General features: G+C 39.3%; 2 protein-coding genes across 4 annotated transcripts; one reads left to right on the top strand and one right to left on the bottom strand.

The window, feature by feature from the left end:
* Nucleotides 1–6,437: 6,437 nt before the first annotated feature.
* On the bottom strand, nucleotides 6,438–9,840 carry phospho2 (phosphatase, orphan 2). The gene is made up of 4 exons (XM_035163822.2): nucleotides 9,751–9,840; nucleotides 9,140–9,217; nucleotides 8,744–8,838; nucleotides 6,438–8,654 (listed from the first exon to the last, which is right to left on the bottom strand). The coding sequence occupies exons 2-4, from the start codon at nucleotides 9,208–9,210 to the stop codon at nucleotides 8,089–8,091; spliced, it is 732 nt and encodes a 243-aa protein (XP_035019713.1). The 5' UTR covers nucleotides 9,211–9,217; nucleotides 9,751–9,840; the 3' UTR covers nucleotides 6,438–8,088.
* Nucleotides 9,841–10,460: 620 nt separating this feature from the next.
* LOC118112324 (synapse-associated protein 1) lies at nucleotides 10,461–16,113 on the top strand. Of its 3 annotated transcripts, none has more exons than XM_035161560.2 (9): nucleotides 10,461–10,801; nucleotides 11,340–11,458; nucleotides 11,619–11,685; nucleotides 12,944–13,017; nucleotides 13,105–13,244; nucleotides 13,437–13,588; nucleotides 14,919–14,968; nucleotides 15,081–15,228; nucleotides 15,341–16,113. In XM_035161560.2, the coding sequence occupies exons 1-9, from the start codon at nucleotides 10,582–10,584 to the stop codon at nucleotides 15,469–15,471; spliced, it is 1,101 nt and encodes a 366-aa protein (XP_035017451.1). In that variant the 5' UTR covers nucleotides 10,461–10,581; the 3' UTR covers nucleotides 15,472–16,113. The 3 variants fall into 3 exon arrangements, with proteins under 3 accessions (XP_035017451.1, XP_035017441.1, XP_035017433.1); XM_035161550.2 differs by having other exon boundaries at nucleotides 15,072–15,228; XM_035161542.2 differs by having other exon boundaries at nucleotides 15,051–15,228.
* The last annotated feature ends 6,565 nt before the right edge of the window (nucleotides 16,114–22,678 follow it).

Raw genomic sequence — 22,678 nt, 5'->3', positions numbered from 1 at the left:
TGTAGGCCACCAAGGCCGGACCTCCATGTCCACTACCAGCAGTCTGGAGAAGAAAGTGTCAGTCCACCATTATGGGAATAAAAAAGAGCCCTTTTCTTGACTCCCAGGCCATGATGAATTTTAAATGGGATAAATATGAACTCCTTATGAGAGACAAATGGATGATAGCATCAAGTTCATGGAAGAAACCAGCAGCAAAGTTACTGCAGCATAAATTAAAACTAAAATAACACATGAATAAGGAGGTCTGAACATCAACTGAAAAACCCATGACTGTGTAAGGTTAGAATAAATGAACAAATAAACAAATGTGCTGCACAAAGAGTCAAGTAGAGGAATTCTGACAAATAACAGATCATGAACTTAACTAAGAGCTGGTGGAGCAGGAGGTCCAGGGAAAACCGATCTGAATGTTCTTCAGATGAGGGAGGCTGAAACGTGTGCAGGCGATTCAGAGCAAATGGAGAACAAAGGGTTAAGATACAGGCACAAAAAGCAAGGCCATCAAAACTCAGCAGAGCTCTGCCAAAGCAAAAGCACCACGAGGTAGCTGACGTTCTGTCAGAGGAGGAGTGTCTGAGCCGGGTGCTCTTATACTGGAGCAGGTGAGTGAGTTGACTGATGGATGAGGAGCGTCCAGCAACACACACTGTGAAGAGTGAGAGGCTAAACGGGGACAGAGAGTAACACGCTCACACAGGCCCAGGAACCAGAATTCATGACCCCAACAGTGACACGCAGCACCGTCATCTCCACGTGCACTAGCTCACCTGCAGGGTTTTTGTCCAAAGTAAATAATTACATGCAATACGAACATGAACTGTGATACACAGCTGAGAAACACAACATACATCAAATCTTTCCTCTGGACCGTGGTGGCAGCTGGCCGAGGATTTTAATTACAACTACTCACATACTGCTGTGACTGGTGTGATGGAAATTTGACCTGGTGAGGCTTCTGAAATAAAGAGATCTGAGAACAACAGTCTTTTGGTGAAGGTAGAAGGTCAGACAATCATACAGCATGCGAGGAGCATACTGTAGAGGGAATGACGAAGAAACTTTCGCAGGCGTGCTCTTTTTATGCAGATTTAGTGATCCTAGCATTGAAGGGGTGAAGTGTGTGTGTGAAGAGATTGAAAGGTGACATCCCAGGAGGTAGAAACAGGCTGAGGGCCTCTTCAAGGTCTTTGCAGAGGAGACGAGTACACAGAGTTCCATATCAGAGCTCTGACGTCTCCAGGCCTGGCTTTTAGGCCGTGGACCTTTCGGAGGCTGACACCAGCGTGAATCTGCTGTGAGGCAGGTTATTAAAGGTCACATTGGCAGTTACACAAGCAAAGATATTATAATAGTAGTATAATAGTATAGTGATAATTTTCCATTACAGTCCTCTCTTTTGATCATACAATGATCACAACTGTAGATACAAAACACCATAATGGACATCAGACTCAGAAATTCACAAAAATGCCATCCAGAACGTCATCAACACGTTGATAAGAAAGCAATTGCTGTTTTTGTAAAAAATTGTATTGATTGTACTCAAAGCATATTTACACTAAGTCATCGTCAGAATCAGTTTCAGTGCTGGGATCGGTGTGTGAGTGGCAGATGCATCACGATTATGGTAATTACAATGATAAAGGCAACCAAAACCTGTTGTTCCTCGTGGGCAATACCTCTATAGTACAATTCCCATTGCTGCTTCCTTCATCTCAAAAGACACCGTCTTTTCTCATCAATGTTGTAAATATTGTTATTATGTTGATGTACTCTGCTACACACGACAGACATCTGGTCTATATTATTTCCCCTGTTAAAATGTTTTTTGGTAGCTTCAGCTCGTCCTTGTCGAGGGAAAAGGACAGAGGATGTCACAACTTGTGAAGCCCTATGAGACTAATTGTGATTTGTGAATATGGGCTATACAAATAAAATTTGATTGATTGATTGGTTGAGTGTGTGTGTGTGTGTATCTTCGTCATTAAGCAGCAGTCAGCTACAATGAGAAAAAGACAATCCAGCACCCCTGTTAACCATCACAAAGAACATAGCCCTGGCTCCACCATGTTGGTTTTAGCGATGATTTATCCCTCCCTTGAAGACTCTTCTCTCTTTAATCCCCTCTCTGACAGGGAGGTGTGAGGTCAGGGAGAGCAGGAGAACATCACCCTGCAGCTGGATTCCACCGTCTCTCTACAGGCTGCTACAGCTCTGCAGATGTTTGCTAATATGGGAAACATGCGACATGAACCAAGGTTGTCTACTTGAATGACGGCCTTTTAAATCACTGGGCCATTCAATGTGCAACATGTCTGGTTAATGAATGTCTGTACAATTTGCTATTTTGTCATGAGATCATGTTCCCTATTCATACATTTAAGTACTTATTAGTCAGTCCTCCACACAAAGAGTTGTCCTCCTGATACACTGAGATGAGGCAGGAACTTGGCCGGTCAAGGCTGATTGACTGCACAGTACAGAAGTGCTTCAGTTTCTTTAATTTACATAATCCATGCATGATGACCCCCTCCTCCACCTTCGCCTCTCTCACATACCAAACCTGATGGGGCTCCTGCTCCTCTGCCACGTCAGCAGCGAATGGGAACCAGGATGGAAGAGCTGCTTGCACGGAGCGCCACCCTTAGGCAGAGCGGCACAGGAGCACTGCAGAGCAACGTCTGTTAAGAGGACTTCAGAGCAGAGGCCTCTCTCAGGGCAAACTCTCAGGGCTAACCCACATCATGGGGTCTTTGCAGTTATATTTATTTTTCCCTATCTTTATTCAAGAGCGTGGTCTTTCAGTTTGAGAACGTGACTTTTTGTCAAAACGTCACGTTCTCAAACTGATTTTTTGTAATGCTCTCACTCAAAACCCTGCCCTGTGCTCACACTCAAATATACCCTGCTTGTGCTCAGATTTCCTGGGCTCCCGCCTCAGCTCCTCTCGGGCTTACGCTGCTCCTGTGCACACATGAAACGTTTGCTCTCGGCATCCTAATGGTTGGGAATTTGACAGACTTGTTGCACATAAATATCCAAGAGCAGATAAAAAAATACAAGAGAGGACATTTCGGAAGCAGCATGAGCGCGAGGAGAAGAGCTCCAGCTTCTCCTCATAGTGGAGCAAGACTGAATAGAAAAATATGAACACAGTTTTACAACATGTTTCCTAGTGAGCTTTGTTTTTGTGTGCTGAGTGTATATGCATATTTCTATCTGTAATACATGTACAAATGTGTGTGTATATATAATCAATTATATTAAATTACAATTATCATATTAAATTAGATTATATTGTATTGTATTAGATTGTATTAGATTATATTAGATTAGATTAGATTCCTCATCTATACTGCTTATCCTACAAGGGTCACATGCGGGCTGGAGCTAATATACATTATATTGAATATAAATATTATTTATTTTGGATGGTTTGCAGAAGTCATGATCATCATAGTGGGGTCTCTCTAGTGGTTTGCTCTTCAATATAGTTTGATGTGTTCCACAACACTGATCTAACAATGACATCGACCAGGATCACACGCATGCAACCCACATTATGTCACTACAGTTGTCAACAGAGTGGAAATGAGACGATAGTGGCTGTAAGGAGAGGGGTGCAGTGGGGGAGGGTTAAAAGACCTTTAGGCTGCGGCAGATTGAAATCAATGGGCCTGTTAAGGCAACAGGAATGGTTCATAGATTAAGATAAAACTAGACATAGACCCTCACTATGAAAATGTTCATCAATCAGTTAATTGTTTTGTCTATAAAAATCTGAATATTGTGGAAAATGTCCGGGGTGACTTCCTCTGCTGCCTGATCATCAGTTCTCATCCTACAGATATTCAGATTACATTCATACGGGAAAAAAACAGCAAACATTCATACAGTGTCTAAAATGTGTTTTTTTAAAAGATTCAAAACTATGTATTGATTTACAAAAAAGTTTTTTTCTATCGATCGACTAATCAATAAGCTGCATGTAAGCTTGACTGCTCTTGGCACTGAAAGCTACAGTGACCTTTGGCACAACATTGGCATTCTCATAATTAATCTCAGTGGAAATCGACCGGGCAGTGATCTGCTGCACAGATGTGAAACAAATATCTTGACTTAGCAACATTTAAACAGTCAAACTTAACAACTGTGCTCAGAAAAGTAATGTTTATTTACGTGTTGTCTGACCAGGCTGCATTTACGCTGATAGATACTCGGTGTTGTCCTCCTTTCAAAAGCTGTGAGTCCATGTGAAGAGAGGTGTGATGTTTTTGCACTCAGTGTGTACTTTTTACACGTATGTGGAAAAAGTGCCTGCAGCTCCTTAATTAAAACGTAACATGCCTTGTCGCTGCAATGCATGCTGGTGTATTGAGTCTTTTGCTGCTCTGGCACTTTCTGAGTCTGCTCTCTGACCTGAACACCAATCTCTCTAAACTAGTCACACGACGATTGTCCCAGTTTGACGCCTCACTGTTGCATACAGTTGTTACTTATGCAACAAGGCTTATTCCTTTATTACAGCAAGCCTCGTCTCAAGCTTCCTCCCGATGAAGAGTAGAGTCAGACAGTAAAACAGAGCCTCCTGCTTGAATGATAAATACCAGCTCTGATATGACTTTTGACAAGAAATCTCTTGTGCCAGTCTTTTTTTCTCATGTCAGTCTTGGGAAGGACTATATTCACTTTTTCAACAGATGTATTCAGCTTATTGTGGAGGCCCCAAGCAAAAGGGGCCAGGCGGAACAACTCTGACCCCCACCCCAAAAAACATACAACCTACATCATTACATTCTTCAATCTTCATGCATACACATAGATAAAAGTAAAATAGTTATGAGTTATTGTGAAAATCCCCACCACCATCCCAGGCACATCAAATACATTTAGACTTAAATTATGACGCTTTTGGCAGGAAGATAGTGGCATGGGGCCTCGTTAGAGGGTTTTCAACAGTGGTGTCTTTTCAGTCTGCTGTACAAAGCCCATCAGAGACTTCAAGGGGGTTCTGACTAAATTAAAATTTCTGTGGACAAATCAGCCGTTCTCAGGGGCCCCCTTTCAGCTCAGGGCCATGGGAAATTACCTGCTTTCCAGACCCTGTTGCAAAGCTCCTGTCAATAATGATATCATAAAAGACAATGATGGCCCTATAACCTTTACTACACACACACATCTATGTCCCATGTCATTTGCATCATCACCATCAGGTAAAACTATTTAATTTGTCTTGTAAAATATTTCAGCATTTGTCTGACATTGTTAATGCTGACTGGCAAATGTTAGCATGCTAACATGCTAAACTATGATGGCGATCATGGTCAAAATTACAAGACAGAGATGTAATAATTGTCATTGTGAGCATCTCAGCATGTTGACATTAGCTTTCAGCTAAAACTGCAGCTTCCCAAAACCGCGAACAAACGTGTCATCTTGTTCATGGATAGTAAAAGTGTTTGACTTCTGCGATTTATTCTTCATTTACACATTAGATCGACATATTGTACCTCTCTGTAATCCTTAAGATGTTTTCTAACCACACCAGAAGAAAGAATGGAGATAGCACACTGATATGATGAGACATGATACAGCTGTTAGTGTTCTGTGTGCCAAAAAAGAAAATACCGCTTTAATTTAATAAACTGGGACACTTGTATTAGGTTAAAAAAAGAGCCTTAATCACCTCACTTTATGCATGATGCCACATGTCAATATAACCAATTTCTAAAAAAGCATTATGGAAAAAATTTCTAAGAAAATTTGTATTATTCATAGAAATGTAAATAATTCATATTGACATATAAAAAACATCTTTCTTTCATAAAGAACCCTATCTTAAATAAACTATAAAATGTATTAAAAACATTCTATTAAAGGTGTATCACTTTTTAAAAAATCAATTAAAATTCAATGAACAGCAAACAACAATAACAATAACAGTTTGTTCATTCAGTAATTTGGCCTTCTATTGGGGCGACTCAGTTAACAGAAAGTCTTTGCAGGTGAGCGACCATCATCATCGATCAGCCCATTGTCTTCTCCACATTTGGTGAAACCCATGGCTGCAGACCACAGGACAGACGCTTCAGTGCTTTTTGGATCATCTCTGTCCTACAGAGCCAACTGATTATGTGCTAGTTAGTTAACCAGCCAATTAGTTTAAACAGACAGGGACAGACTGTATTTACCATTAACTGCTGTCTGACAACTGCAGATCATATGCTACTTCTCTTTAGTTGATCATTGTTTTACTTCAGTCCCTAAATGCATAATTCTCCCATTTAGAGAACTTCACTGACTGTCCCAGATTATCCAAATTCACCCCAATAGTTATAAACTCCTGACATAGAAATCCTCCACTATTCTCTATTTATATTTGAGTAAGAAAAACTGAAAATGTACGAATATAATGAAGTCCAACACCACATCGCTGCATTGTTATAGGAGCTTTTTATTGTCACTCAGTGGTTGACAAAAGGAATCCACAAGGGTTCTGGTCGTTATTACATCATTATAATGAACAAGATTAAGAATAATATATAATTTATATTAGCATGTTGCCGCAAGTGTCACACACAAATCTCAAAACACATGTTTTTCCTGAACATTTAAATTCCCTTTGAAGCATTGCTGGTGCATTAGCACAGCACTTTAACACTACAGTCCAGTGTTAACTGTATAATAAACCTGGATAAAGTCCCAGGACTGTAGCGATATTAGCACAGATTCTGGATAATATTACTGAACAAAGCCTGAAACCTGCTCAAACATGAGAAGCATCCAGTAGATGGACAAATGGAAAAACAATTTGGTCAGAAATGATATCCACATTACTCAAGTAAACCCTCTGGGACAATGTATAATAAGGACATCATTTGTTCATTTAGCTTAAACTTATTAGGTTTAGGTCATTTAAAAAAAAACAACACAGAGTTAACATGATCAGGTTAATCAAAACCTGATTTACGTGGATGACCTCAAACCACCGACCTGAGATGTAAAAATGTTAAAAATAGTGAATTCAGTTTCAAAACTAACATTAAACTGCTTTGACATTATGAGAAATTTACGTGAAAGGGCCGTCTGCAGTTTCTATAAACAAGTCTAAAGTTTCTCTAAAGATGAAAATACTGTTTGATTTCTTTAAATCTTATTAAAGGAAACTGATGTAAATCTATGTGGAGGCTGCAGCTCCATTGCTGCTGTAAACAAAGGTGTTTAAAAAGGAGTGTGTCAGTAAATCATAAATAAGAGTATTACTGATATTTTAATCATCTTCTAAACATAAGTTAGCTAAAGGTTGCACAAAGGCTGAACACATAACCAATAAGTGATCTCTTACATTCTTCCCTCTTACATTAAGTACTGATGGGTGAACAACATGTTGGAACACGGTAACCACAGCTGAGCGGAAACCTGAACATTGGTCTGGGGGTTGGGATATACCAACAAGAGTAGTTTTGGGGAAATATGCTTATTTGCTTTCTCTTGCTGGTAGCTAACCATGAAGCTAAACTCTAATGTCAGTCTGTTTAGTATGAAGACAGGAGGAGATTAGTTTAGCCTGGCAAAAATACAGGAAGCTAGTTGAAACACAAAACCTAGCTCTGTCCGAAGGAAACTAAATCCATCAACCAGCACCTGTAAAGCAAATATTATGACTTCTATATCTTCTATATCTATCGACACGTATTACTAATAAACCACAGTCAACACATTATATTTAATTTGTCTGGATTAAGACATAATGCTATTTAGCTCTACAACTGCTGGGATGCTCAGTGTTTCACCCTGCTTCCAGTCTTTACGCTGGGCTAAGCTAACTACTGCTGTAGCTTTATATTAACTGACCAGTCATGTGAGAGGTATCATTCCTCTCATCTGATTCTTAGCAAGAAAGCAACCATTTGTTTGTTCGAATCAACCTTGATTTTACCTTTACTTTTAAAATGATAAACACTGTCATTATTTAAAATAATCCTGCAGGGAACAGCAAGAGCACCCTACAGTGCTGACCCAACATTTGCAATATTTCCTTTACAACAGAGAAGTCAGTAAAATATTGTTCTATATGGGCGCTGCCTAAAACTGCATAGTAGCCTTCAGTTCCTGGAGGATGTCTGTGCCGCTGCTCCATGCAAGGACTCTGGCTCTCAAAGACGTGTCGTGTTCCTGCCCTTCACGTTTGGCCAGCAGTTTCTCCAGGGTGTACCCCTTCCTGGGCATCACAACATCATGCCTCCTCAGACAGGAAGTAGGGCAGAAATCGTTCCCGCCATCGCCCACGTAAAATATATGCTGATACTCCACATCTCCATCAGACCGCTCTGACAGGTAAAGCTCCAGGACTTTCCTCTTACAGAGGTTGACGGGGCATCGATTGCAATCGTGAGAGTGGTAGCACTGTACCTCCAAGTACCCGAGCTCGTTGAACTTAGCTGGGTTGGTGAAAACCTGGTCAACAGCCACCTGGAGCCCAGCTGCGTGGAGGATCCAGTCTATGAACATGGTGTTGGAGTCGGAGATGACGATGCAGTCGATGGTGCTTTTATTCTGTGATATGAATGTCAGCAAGTCTGTCATTCCAGCTGTGAAGGGGATGGTCTCCATCACACTTCGGACCCTATCAGGGCTGACCTCCTGGTCTCCTGGGCGAATGGACAAAGAAGAAGGGGGACTTATATTTTGTGCAGCTCTATGCGTGCATGAGTGAACACTAACTACAACTAATTCTCACCTATGTAGTTCATCACTCGGCCCATGAACTCAGTCCAGTGGCCTTTTCTGTAGGAATTCTTCACAGAGTCAGGGAGAGTCTGATCTGGAAGGCATCTGAAAACACAGAGAACAAGAATAGATCCACTGTGGAGAAGACTGTGGTATTGCTCTACATAAAAATATAAAGAAATCATGTTGTAGATCTACAGCAATAAGGACAACAACATTAAACTTGGTCACTGATTGGTGTATCTGGTGATGCAGTCAGTGTGGTACATTGATCTACTAGTGTAAAATGAAAGCAGCAATTCAATAGATTAAAACACACGTTTGCAGCTTGAATATGTACGTCTTACTTGTGTTTGTAGGGGATTATGTTGTGATTCATTCATTGATCAATCAATATGTAATTTACCTGACCACCCAGGTATCACTGTTGTCATCGACCACAGTGTGGTCAAAATCAAACACCATCAGAGTCTTCATTTCTCACCTAGAAAAAACAATAATATTGTCTTTAATATAAAGTTTATTTAAATAGCTGCGCAACCATTCTTGTTAGATAAAGCCATACTACGCATATTTACTCAGTCCTGTAAATAAGGACTGTTCGTATATATTATTAATGTATTAATATGTATACATTATCTTAGTAAATCATGCTATCTCAGACCATAACCGTCTCCCAAAACACTCTTTCATATCAATAAATCGTTTTCCTTCTAAAGCCGATTGAATCACAGCAACCGAATTCATCCTGCAATGTTTTGAGTTCATTTGTAATGACCACAAAGTTTAACTTTAAACTGACTACGTTTCAAATGACAGTTTTATTAAAGGAGTCTGGTTTAATCTGGTCTGTTTACATCAGATCGGCCTAGCACAGCAGCTAACCCTTCCATTATAATGCTGCTACGACGTCTCCCATAAAATAACATATATTACAGTGATTTAAGCATAAAATTAACCCAAAGTCCAACGATATAAACACATGAAACTATAAGAAGCAGTGAGACGAGACGTTACCGGTGAACTGACGTCAGTCTGACGGACATGAATCTACCGCTGGCTTCCTCTTCGTCTTCTTCTTCTTCTTCTTCTTATGATACAAGCAAGATATGCCACAATTCTCACTGCAACACCGCCACCTGCTGGTGAAGTGTCGGCTTTTGGACTGGTGTTACATCTACAATATTAATACAAAGTCTTCTACTATTATTACTGCTGCTACAAATAATAATCATAATCATAATCATATTATTATTATTATTAATAATAAGTCATGGATCTAGACACGTTTAGTGGATTGATATTTATGACTTTGTGCTGTTTGGTGTTTCAAATAAAAATCCAGATCTAGTGAATTTGAATGTGTTTTCATCAGAAGTCTGAGGCATTATTATTGTTTTAACTTTTTATGATTATTATGATTATTATTATTATTGCATATATAGCAGCTGTCGTATATATGTCAGATATAAACATATTCTCTTCATTTTTGTATATTCAATACAGTTTGTTGACTTGACAGTTTGTTGACTTGACAATTTTGATTTAGTTTATTTGTAACAATAATCGAATTACTTTATTTTGTTATTTTCTTCAACAAAAGGTAAATAGACAGAAAGTCACTGTATTGTCAAATGAAAGATCTTCAACCTGTTGAACCAGAACACATTGAGGGCACCATTCCACCCTTTGAACACTGGGTGGCAGTAACAAGGAAATGAACTACACCGCAAAACAACCAGAAAAGAAGAGAAGCTGTCGGTGTAGTTCCTGTTTGGAATAATTCGACAGTCACCCACTGTCCTCGCTGTGATTCTTACACTTAAGCTTAGTGTGGTTAGCAGCGCCATGTTTAAGGGTCTGGGGTCGTGGTTGGGTTTGGAGAACCCGACGATCGTGAAGACGTCAGATGACAGAGAGCAGGAGCAGGAGGAGCAGGAGGAGGTGAAGGTGGAGGAGAAGGTGGTGGAGGCTCAGAACGAGGTAAACAAACAGCAGGCAGCTGAGCAGCATGGAGGAGAGGCTGAGGCCAACCTGGAGAACACGGAGCAGGGGAAAGGACTGGGAGGTGAGGAGGAACTGTTTTACTCAAAGTGAGGTGGGTTACCAGCTCTTTGTCTCCTCGGTGCGTGAGGACATTGTTAACATGTTCAGGGTGACGTGGATCCACCTGTCTGTGTTCACTCCTCGTTAAACCATTATATCAGTAGAAAGCAGGTCTCGGTCAAAGGTTCCCTCACTTGGTTCTTCTACGGTAACTCAGTCTACAACCATCTGATGTCTGCTGATGGTGTAGTTACAGTGCTGGTTTACAGCTCCTGCTTAGTGTGTTCAGGTTCTGGTGTGCAGACTGTGCACTGTGACATTTAATACAACTGCAAGAATAGTGTTGACATGATTGTTAGAACCAAGGAGGACCACAAGCCAAATCTTCATGGCAGACCAAGTCATTAGTGTAGTGACCAAAGGGAAATATCTGGGTCACATCATTGACAATCATTTATGCAATGATGAAGATGTGAAGCCAATTTGTTGCCGCACAAATGTTTCTATGTGTACTGATGATTTTAAAATAACCTCCACTCCTATTCCTCCTCCAAATGAAGACTACATCTTCAGTTTTGCCTCCAGTGCCACCAAGAAGATCTCTGAGTCCATGGCAGAGACGGCTCAGACCATCAAGAAGACGGTGGAAGAAGGAAAGATCGACGGCATCATAGACAAGGCATGTTGCTCTGTTGGCTCGCTGGACGAGTTCAGCCGCTTTGAGAAGCACTGAAGCCGCAGCTCAGGGTTCACATGTGCAAATGTTGTTGTTGTCACTTTGCTCAGCATGACCATACAATATCATGACTATTGACTTTTCTGTGCGTGTGTGTGATTAGACATTTCTGGGTGACTTCCAAAAGGAGCAGGAGAAGTTTGTTCAAGAGAACAAAGCAAAAAAATCAGGTAAGATCAGAAAAAAATGTATCTTATTTGCAATAAATGTCCTAATGTTTCAAAGTCATCTGTAATTTATCTTCTGTTAAAGAATGTTGCTTCACAAGGTAAACTACCTTCCAGTAAAGTCACATGCTTTGTACATCACAACTATATTGTGACAAACGCTGCCGAGTATTTCACTGAAATCTTAATGATTATAAGTTGATAATGTCACCTTTCCACATACACAACTATAGAAGTAAAATCCAAAAGAAATACATTGTATTCTATTCAGAGTATTAATTCAGCTTCATTGGATTGATAATATTGACATTGGGGTTTTCATAATTAGTCAAAATGAGACCGGCTTCTATTGTTATGCAGTGTTAATCCAAACACCAGCTTCTGCTCACAGTGCAAACTTATACACCCACATTTGTCAACATGAGACAATCAGACAATAGACTTTGATTAAGAATATTAATTATCGTAAATAAATACAGCATCAGTTACGTCATAATGAAGTGTTTCACATGTCAGGTTTCCTGAGGAAACCTGCATCCTAACCATTGTCAGACTATTTGGTAAAGACATACCTGAGAACTAGTAGGACTATAGTCACATATCACATATAGTATGTAGTGATCATTCCTACATACATTAGTTAACACACTGGAATAACCTGTTACTGATGCAGAGGTATATGAAGAAGAAAAAAATCATGCCCCGAAAAAGTTCTCATCAAGCGCCTTATGAGTGCTTGGGTCCAGAATGAAACAAAAATTAAGAAATAGAAATGTCAAGAGTGACATAATAAAACTAACAAGATATAATCAAATAGTTTTATATAAATAATGTTGACTACACTGAAAATAGAAATATAAGACACATTACCAGCAATAGATGAAAGTAAAATGGGAACTGTTTCTACATTTGTTTGCAATGAGAAGAAGTGAAATCACAGATAGTATCACCTCATATGACTTCTATTACCACAGATCCAGGTGTGTGCATGTGTGTGACTGAGAGATAAGACCAGTGGCTGAGTGATGGGACACCTCTCTGAAACTAGTTCTGTCTGATGCTCCTGTGTATGTTATGTCAATGTCGATGAAGTCACTGCACATCACTGAAGGTTTGTGTGTGTGTGTGTGTGTGTGTGTGTGTGTGTGTGTGTGTGTGTGTGTGTGTGTGTGTGTGTGTGTGTGTGTGTGTGTGTGTGTGTGTGTGTGTGTGTGTGTGTGTGTGTGTGTGTGTGTGTGTGTGTGTGTATGCGTGTATGTAGAAGCAGCAGTGCCTCCATGGGTGGGCTACAATGAGGAGGAGACAATCCAGCAGCAGGTCCTTGCTCTGTCGGCTGTAAGCAAAGAGACATATACCATATTAATGTGTGCTCTGTCATTATCACTGCATGTGTTCGATTCTAACTCTGGCTATTGATTCTAGGACAAGAGGAATTTCTTACGGGACCCTCCCGCTGGTGTTCAGTTCCACTTCGACATGGAGCAGATGTATCCTCTGGCTGCTGTGATGCTGGAGGAAGACGAGCTTCTAAACCGCATGCGCTTCGACCTGGTTCCCAAACAGTCTGTAGTCTTTCAGCATTGTCACACTGTGTGTGTGTGTCTGTCTGTGTGCGTGTGCGTGTGCGTGTGCGCTTGGGTCTGTGTGTGTGTGTGCCTGTGCGTGTGTGTTCGTGTGGTAACAGGAAACAAGTACTTTTAGCATCATTAAAATGATATCACAGAATCGATGTTGATGTGTTTGTGTTGTGACAGTGTGAAGGAGGAGGCGTTCTGGAGGAATTATTTCTACCGGGTGTCTCTGATCAAGCAGTCGGCTCAGCTCACAGAGCTGGCAGCCCAGCAGCAGCAGAAGGACGGTGAGGACAGAGGAGCCAGTGTTTCACCTGACGACGTCGTCTTAGCAGGTCAGACGCCTCCTCTATACTCTAACTAGGGTTCCAATCGCAGGATATCATGGTATATTATATTTCACTATTATTATCATCATTACAGTGACCCTTCAATGAATGAAACGTTAAGGTTATTTTGGTTGAACAAACATTTTATAGAGCATACAAGGGATATTCTCCATCTTGTCCTATGTTCTAAATTGAGACCGTGTTTAGTTTAAAAATGCATCAAGGTGATGAGGTAACAAGCCAGTAGCCAGTCAGATTTACCTTTAGCCTCAGCATACCCTCAAGTTCGGCCTGTATCATTGATTACAAGGCCAAAACACTTGATGACGCTAAGGTGCACAACTTAAGTTATGTCCCTAACACCTGCTGGCGGCCACTAACATCTGCTAACACCTACTGATAGAAATTTGAACGTACAAGAGATATTCAACATCTTGTCCTGTATTCTAAAATATTATAGTTAAAGGTTGAAACTATTTTTGAATGGAGGTAAGGGTAAAAACTAGACTAAATAATGAAACAAAATAAAATAAATAAGAAATAATTGTAATTCAGAATTACACTACCGGTAAACAGCGTTAAAAAAACAAAACAACTAATTATGTTTTTACAAATTTCAACTTTGTATCAGAAATCCATTTTAACACACTTAAAACTGCATATCACATGGCCATTCACATCCACTGAGCTTGAGCGTGCCAGTGTAAACAGGAAGCAGATTTGAAATGGAAGTTTAGTTGCAGACAAATATTATGAAAGAGAAACAGCATTGTTGAAAAATAAGAGCAGGGTTTTCTTTTCATGAGCCGACGGCGAGGTGAAAGTGTGACTGACATGTTACTGTAGTCACTGCTGGTAGTCAAGTCGTGACTGATGAGACCACATCAGGGAGAGAACATGGAGAGAGATAACAACACTGCATCATTGTTTCCAGAGGACCCCGTTTGTGCTTGCCCAGAGAACAACAGCTCCTATTTTAGTTTTCAATCTGAAATAGGGTCAGCAGGATTTTCAAAGGTTTGATAAACTCCAGGTGTAACCAAAAGTGATGTTTTTAATACCTAATGTAGATAGGTTCTATCTGTGTTGGTCGCTGGGGGGCAAAGAGTGCGACAGATCTGCCACAGACAGAGCTCTTGGTGTAGAAACAGAGGTCATTTGTAATGAAAGAAACGTTAGGAAGTTTAATATTATGAGAATCAAGTTCTTATTGTTTTTCAGATTGTCATCGTTCATGAAGTTGATACAAACTAAACTCAGGGCTGTGGTTTTATGGAAAGTCTATGGAACATTGTGATTTGCATAAAACTAACGTCACTGTTTTATTTCTTTATAGACAATGTCAGACCAAAAACTCCACCAGTTTCCATCAGTGACAAACAGAAGGTATGTCTGTTTGCGTATCTGTGTATTTTCCAACATTATTGTAAAAGTTGAGGAAGAGTAGCACAGTGAATTGCTTTGTCAGTCCTGTCTGCATCATTGTCAGCCACCTCAGGAGGAAGAGGAGGAGATGTCCACGAGTCCCGGAGTGTCCGAGTTTGTGAGCGATGCTTTTGACTCCACGGGGATCAACCAGGAGGACCTGAGGAAAGAGATGGAGCAGCTGGTGCTGGATAAGAAGGAGAGCCCGCCCTCTCCTGACGGTTAGTTTCAGAAGAGATTCTATTTGCTGCGCTTACTCACCCCAGTTAGGATTTTGTAAGAAAATAGTTTGTGATTGTTTTGCTCACAACCTTTCTTCTCCCTCACATCCAGACGAGTCCGCAGACTGGGAGAAGGAGCTGCAGCAGGAGCTCCAAGAGTACGAGATGGTCGCTGAGTGCGACAACAAAGATGAGCAGTGGGATCAAGAGATCGAGAAGATGCTCCAGTCCGACGACAGCTAGACGACCACTGTGTGTCTGTCTCCTGTACAGGCGGTGATCTGGCACCAGAGCGGATGAATAGTGATGAATAGTGACCAGTGATGCACATGGGGACGAACTTCCACATCTTCCGCCCCTCCCAACTGTGACTACAATCTTGTTATTGTGTAGATCCAGTTAGTGTGTCAGTGTGTCCTTTGTGCTGGAAGCAGTGGTCATGGTCAGGCATATTAGTGAAGTACTGCTTCATTTCTCCTTCTTAAATTTGTTTGCTCTTCTCGGTTTCCCTTCTCTTTCTCTTTCTGATGGGAAAAGCAGCTAGGGGGCGCTGCAGGACAGGTTCCAGGGATTTTCTAATGCAGAGGGCTTGTTGGAAATCACAGATCTGCATCAAATTCTGTCTTTGTTTCCACTGCTGCTTTGTGGAGGCTCGTAAAGACTTAGTCTAGTTATAAAAAGGTTAAATCGAATGTAAAGTTACATTTATGTAAATAAATGATTTAAAACTCTATACTTCACTTCAAGTTGCATTCCCCTGTCATTATATCCGCTTTTTGTAACACGACAAACTGTCCTGTCCTCATGTCTTCTTTACATTGTTTTACATTGCAACTGTATGTTTTCTGTGTCATCAGTCATCCTTTAATAAATATTGATCTGTTATTATGGAAAATATACATCATGTTTGGACATGTGGACATAAATCACAGTGGATCAACTTTACTGCTAAGAGGTGTGTCAGTTGTTCAGCTGATCCTCTGATTTCATTGGGGTTAACAAGATAATAAGAACACCTTTTAAAATACTGCAATACAGAAATTGTCATGAAGCAAGATTTTGTTAAAGAACTGGACTGTCATATTAGACTACATTGGTTTCAGCTAACTGGACCTACTAAACTGCCAAGTGAGTGTGAGTGTATATACAAAATATTTGGACATCAGCATATGCATTTGTATTTAGTCTTATTGATTAATCCTCATATGAAGCACTTTGTAACTGTGCTAAGAAAGGTGCTCTACAAATAAAGCTTATTATTAGGGCCCGAGCACCTCCGGTGGGAGGCCCTATTGTATTTCGAAGGATTTGTATTTCCCTTTTGGGGCTTTTTCAGGGCCTAGACGCTCAAATTGTTACCAAAGTTTGCAGGGAATTCAAAACCCCAAAAAGTAATTGTATTCTGGAGTAATTTGAAATGGGCGTAGAAAAATGGCTCAACAGCGCCATCTAAGGAAAAGCCCCTCAGTTAGCTTTCACCGATCTTCACAAAAATCGTAGCCCAGGTGTATCATGACAAGACAAACAAAAAAGGTCAGAGGTGCAATGGGAAAAAAGCAACAGGAAGCCCGCCATTTGGACTTTAGTGGCCATATTGGCCATTTTCCACATTTTTACTTTGATGTACTAGACATGTAAGACAAGAGTCCCGGCCTGATGACATCTACACAGAAATCATGACTTAAAAACACAGCGCCCCCTGGTGGCAACAGGAAATGTCTTGTTTTTTGCATGTCTTACACTTGGAAGTATTCCTCCTCCTCTACTGACCGCAGCCATGTCAATCCTATGTCAAAAGGGTCTCAAGACATTGATAATGTAGGCATAAGATTACTGTGACTTTTCGTCAAACGCCATATTAATGGCGTGGCGTTAAAGTTCATCGACTCGTTGTGACACACGAAATTGCTGTAACTTCCGTGTTCATGGGTCTATCTCCCTCAAACTACATTTGTGTAGCAACAGCCCCCCCCGGCAGACATTCATATGGTTTTAAGGAATGGGCGTGGCAAAATAACTGACTAGCGCCCCCTAAAGGGCAGCCCCGGCACCACGAGTTGCGGACATGTACAAAAAACCATTAGGGACATGTGTCTTCTCATAACAAACAAATAAGTCTCTTGGATAGATATGCTAGACCAAACAGGAAGCCCGCCATTTTGACTTTAGTGGCCATTTTAGCCATTTTTCACATTTTTACTTTGACGAACTTGTCATAGGGCTTTCATCAGATCAACTTCATATTGAGATGAGTGTCATTTAAAAAAGATGGAGATAAAAACTAACTCAAAGATCGATTTTTCGTCACACGGTGTGACCGTGGCGTGGCATCAAAGTTTGATTACACGCCATCAAAACATGAGGTTCTGTATCTCGGACACATTTGGTCCAATCGAGTCCAAACTAGACATGTAAGACAAGAGTCCCGGCCTGGTGACATCTACACAGAAATCTTGACTTAAAATCACACCGCCACCTGCTGGCTACAGGAAGTGACATGTTTTTACTTTGATGAACTGCTCCTGGCTGCTTTACAATATACAGCTCAAAAGAGCTCAGTCAAGTCATTGGACCATGGTCAGAATTGTGACATTTCCTCAAACCGTGTAAACATTGAGGTGCGGCGAAGGTTCATCCTTCGCCAAAGGAGACGATGTTGTCATAAGTCCAGTGTGCATTGTCCTATCACCGCCAAACTGATGTCTCATGATCAGAGACCAAGTCTGAACAGCTCTATGTGTCAATATTTCCTCAGTGTCATAGCGCCACCTACTGATTCGCCATGAAACAGGAAGTACTTTGTAAATCCACTCTGCATTATCCAACCAGCTCCGAACTACTGATCTATGATCAAAATCCTTACTTGAACACATCCATATATTAATATTAGTTCAGGGTCATAGCGCCACCTATGTTACATTATTTTACGTTACTTTACGTTACTTTACGTAACTTTTCGTGACTTTAGTTACTTTTTGTTACTTTTCGTTACTTTTCGTTACTTTGCAACTTTTAGTTACTTTTCGTTACTTTTCGTTACTTTAGTTACTTTTCGTTACTTTTCGTTACTTTGTAACTTTTCGTTACTTTGTTACTTTTCGTAACTTTGTTACTTTTCGTTACTTTTCGTTACTTTGTTACTTTTCGTTACTTTCGTACTTTTAGTTACTTTAGTTACTTTTCGTTACTTTAGTTACTTTTCGTTACTTTTCGTTACTTTGTAACTTTTCGTTACTTTGTTACTTTTCGTTACTTTTCGTAACTTTGTTACTTTTCGTTACTTTGTTACTTTTCGTAACTTTTCATTACTTTCGTACTTTTCGTTACTTTGTTACTTTTCGTTACTTTCGTACTTTTCGTTACTTTAGTTACTTTTCGTTACTTTCGTTACTTTTCGTTACTTTCGTACTTTTAGTTACTTTTTAGTTACTTTCGTACTTTTAGTTACTTTTTAGTTACTTTTGTAGTTTTAGTTACTTTTGTACTTTTAGTTACTTTTTAGTTACTTTTGTACTTTTAGTTACTTTTAGTTACTTTCGTACTTTTAGTTACTTTTTAGTTACTTTTGTACTTTTAGTTACTTTTGTACTTTTAGTTACTTTTTAGTTACTTTCGTACTTTTAGTTACTTTTTAGTTACTTTTGTACTTTTAGTTACTTTTTAGTTACTTTTGTACTTTTAGTTACTTTTGTACTTTTAGTTACTTTTTAGTTACTTTTGTACTTTTAGTTACTTTTTAGTTACTTTCGTACTTTTAGTTACTTTCGTCCGTCTGTCTGTCCGTATTTTATTATTTTTTTTGGACGGACAGACTATGATTATTATATTTTTTTTTTCGTCCATCTGTCTGACCGTATTTTTTTTTTTTTGGGACAGATAGACGGACGGATTTTATTAAATTTTTTTAATTTCAATTTTATTTTATTTAATTTTTTTTTTTCGTCCGTCTGTCTGTCCGTATTTTTTTTTTTTCCGACGGACAGATGGACACTCCATATATTAATATTAGTGCAGGGTCATAGCGCCACCTACTGATCAGTGTGATAATTATGTTGTTGTAACATTGTCCAATTGACACAAAATTGCTCACGCTACATCAGACCCCTACTTGAACAGATCTATTAGTCTGGCAACAGGAAGTAAGCTTTGTTTTACAACTATCATTCGATTTACATAACATTTTCACAGTGTGATGTGCAATTGATAGCGTGGACCGTAATGAGCAATTAGCAGGCAAGGATCGACATCGCGTGACGGACGCAGGAAGTGAAGCGTTTGTCCTTGCCGCAGAATGCAGTATTTTCAAACAATATTTATACATTCATTATTCTCTTTGTATATAGTGTAAATAGAAAAAAACACGTTTGAAACTTGCTTAGTGGTTGGTAAATTACGGCAAAATTCAGTATCTATCAAATTGTATTAAATATGTATGAACAACAAAAAGTACTTTAGTTTAAATAAAGAAGTGCAGTAATACAACAATAAATAAATGTAAAAATATAGAAAATGCCTTTTTAATTGGAACATTTATTTATTTTCCTTCTATTTAGGGCCCGAGCACCTCCGGTGGGAGGCCCTATTGTATTTCGAAGGATTTGTATTTCCCTTTTGGGGCTTTTTCAGGGCCTAGACGCTCAAATTGTTACCAAATTTTGAAGGGAATTCCTCCTCATCTACTGAACACAACCATGTCAAACTGTATCAAACGGGTCTCAAGACATTGATAATGTAGGCATAAGATTACTGTGACTTTTCGTCAAACGCCATAATAGTGGCGTGGCATCAAAGTTCATCAACTCGCCGTGACACACGAAATTGCTGTAACTTCGGTGTTCGAGGTTCAACTTCCCTCAAACTACATTTGTTTAGCACCAGCCCCTCCCTTAAGATATTCAGATGGTTTTAAGGAATGGGCGTGGCAAAATAACTGACTAGCGCCCCCTAAAGGGCAGCCCCGGCGCTACGATTGGCCAACATCTACAAAAATCGATAGGGGCATGTGTCTTTTCATGACAAACAAAAATGTCTCTTGGATAGATATGCTAGACCAAACAGGAAGCCCGCCATTTTGACTTTAGTGGCCATTTTTACTTTGACGAACTTGTCGTAGGGCTTTCATCAGATCACCTTCAACTTCTGGGAATGTCATCTAAACAAGATGGAGATATAAACTGACTCAGTATATATGATTTCATGACACGGTGTGACCGTGGCGTGGCGTAGCATTTTGATGACACGCCATCAAAACATGAGGTTCTGTATCTCGGACATATTTGGTCCAATCGAGTCCAAACTAGACATGTAAGACAAGAATCCCGGCCTGATGACATCTACACAGAAATCATCTTTTGTACTTTTAGTTACTTTTTAGTTACTTTTGTACTTTTAGTTACTTTTTAGTTACTTTCGTACTTTTAGTTACTTTTTAGTTACTTTTGTACTTTTAGTTACTTTTGTAGTTTTAGTTACTTTTTAGTTACTTTGTACTTTTAGTTACTTTTTAGTTACTTTCGTACTTTTAGTTACTTTTAGTTACTTTGTACTTTTAGTTACTTTTGTACTTTTAGTTACTTTTGTACTTTTAGTTACTTTTAGTTACTTTCGTACTTTTAGTTACTTTTTAGTTACTTTTGTACTTTCAATTACTTTTAGTTACTTTTGTACTTTTAGTTACTTTTAGTTACTTTCGTACTTTTAGTTACTTTTTAGTTACTTTTGTTCCTTACAGAGTCGATAGCTTTGAATTACTTTGTCCCTGAGCTCATGGTTTGTTCTTTTCCCTCCCTGTCCACAGGCTTTGCTAATTATCCATAATACAAACTAAGCCTTAAATTATGATTAAGTCACATTGCAAATTTCGATTTAAAATGCCTGAGATGTTGAAGCTGGACACTGGTGGCTCAGGTGAAGACGTCATTATCTCGTACACTTAAAAACAGGAACGCATCTCCAAGCATGGAGTATGTGTAGCCATGTGGCAGTGTGCACCATGTGACTTCCTGAAAAGCTGCGAATGCTTTTTTTTGTTTAATTTAGGTTTATTTCTAAATTGGTCATACTGCTTATATGAGTGCTTTGTCACTACAACTAAGAAATGTATAATACTTGCACATTTTATATAAGCTCTTTTAGAGATTGTTCACAGCTGTACTCTTTAGCTCATAAGGTGTGCAAACTTGATGGGAAACAACTCTTATTTTACTGTAAATGTCTGAATTTATAGCCAACTCTTCAGTCTTTTCTTTGTGAAGAGGTGCATACGATTTTCTCTTTTTCATTTCCATCATGTAAATAAAGGTTATAGTTATGTCAAGAAAAGCAGAGTGGTCATTTGATTAAGGTTTCACACTTAGATAAAATAGATATTTATTGTACTTTATCTTACCAGTTGACACCTGGTGACTGGTTGGGCAGGTGTGGCTTTTTTCACTTTATTTACCAATGTACAAACATACAAAATATGTGGACTATAGAACCCTATTATATTTTCAATGCAAGATCAATCAAATTTAGTATCAATCAAAGTTATTGGATTTTTAAAAATACACAAACAGGCAAAACAACATTTATATAAAGACAAACAAATGATATTATCATAATAGATACAAAAAATAGTTTTGGCTGCTTTTTTGTTTTCTAAAGAAGAAATTGTTGAAATATATTTTTTCCATCTCCTTCACGAACACAAGGAATTACATTTTTTTTTCATTTGTGAATATATTTTTATTTTTGAATTTACCTGTATATAAATTTACATTCATCATTTGTAGATGAGGAGAAACTCATCATCTTCCTCGTTACTGTGATCAGGGCAAATAAATATATGTATAAAGTTAAACTCAAGACAGTGAAGCTCAGGGGCGAGCTGCTAACTGAGACGGATTCGACGAATAATAAGGTATCGGAACGTTGCATTGTGGGAGTTGTTGTCAATGTGCTTTCGAGTGCCGCTATGATCAGGGAGAGTCTCCTGGCGTGAGAACGAAGTCCCAGGTGCGCGCGTGAAGCGTCATTTGACGGTGCGCGCGTGAAGCGTCATTTGACACGTAGGGGCGCTATACAGGCTATACATGTACTATGTCATCAAAGGAGTCTTCCTCATTTAGGAGAGCTAGATTACAGTACACACCCACAACTCCAGCTTGACCCTGTGGAACAAGGTCTAGGTCCTAAACGTCAGAGATTACCGACTCAGAATCAAGACCAATAATTGCCTCCTCATCTTCCTCATCTTTATGACGAATTCAACTGTAAGTCTGAAATGATTGTGACCTGCCAAACTAACACTCTGGATAAAGAAAATCAAAAGCATATTTTCAAATGCATATCAATCAGTCTATTTAGTATATACTGTTATATTTCGAGTTTTATTTTGTTGATCCAGCTATGGTTAGCTAGCCAGAAAAGAAACTAGCTAACTAACAGCTAGTTAGTATTGTACATATTT

This window comes from Hippoglossus stenolepis, chromosome 1, assembly GCF_022539355.2.
Source record: "Hippoglossus stenolepis isolate QCI-W04-F060 chromosome 1, HSTE1.2, whole genome shotgun sequence".
Lineage (NCBI taxonomy): Eukaryota > Metazoa > Chordata > Actinopteri > Pleuronectiformes > Pleuronectidae > Hippoglossus > Hippoglossus stenolepis.
This window is presented reverse-complemented; position numbering and strand designations above follow the sequence as displayed.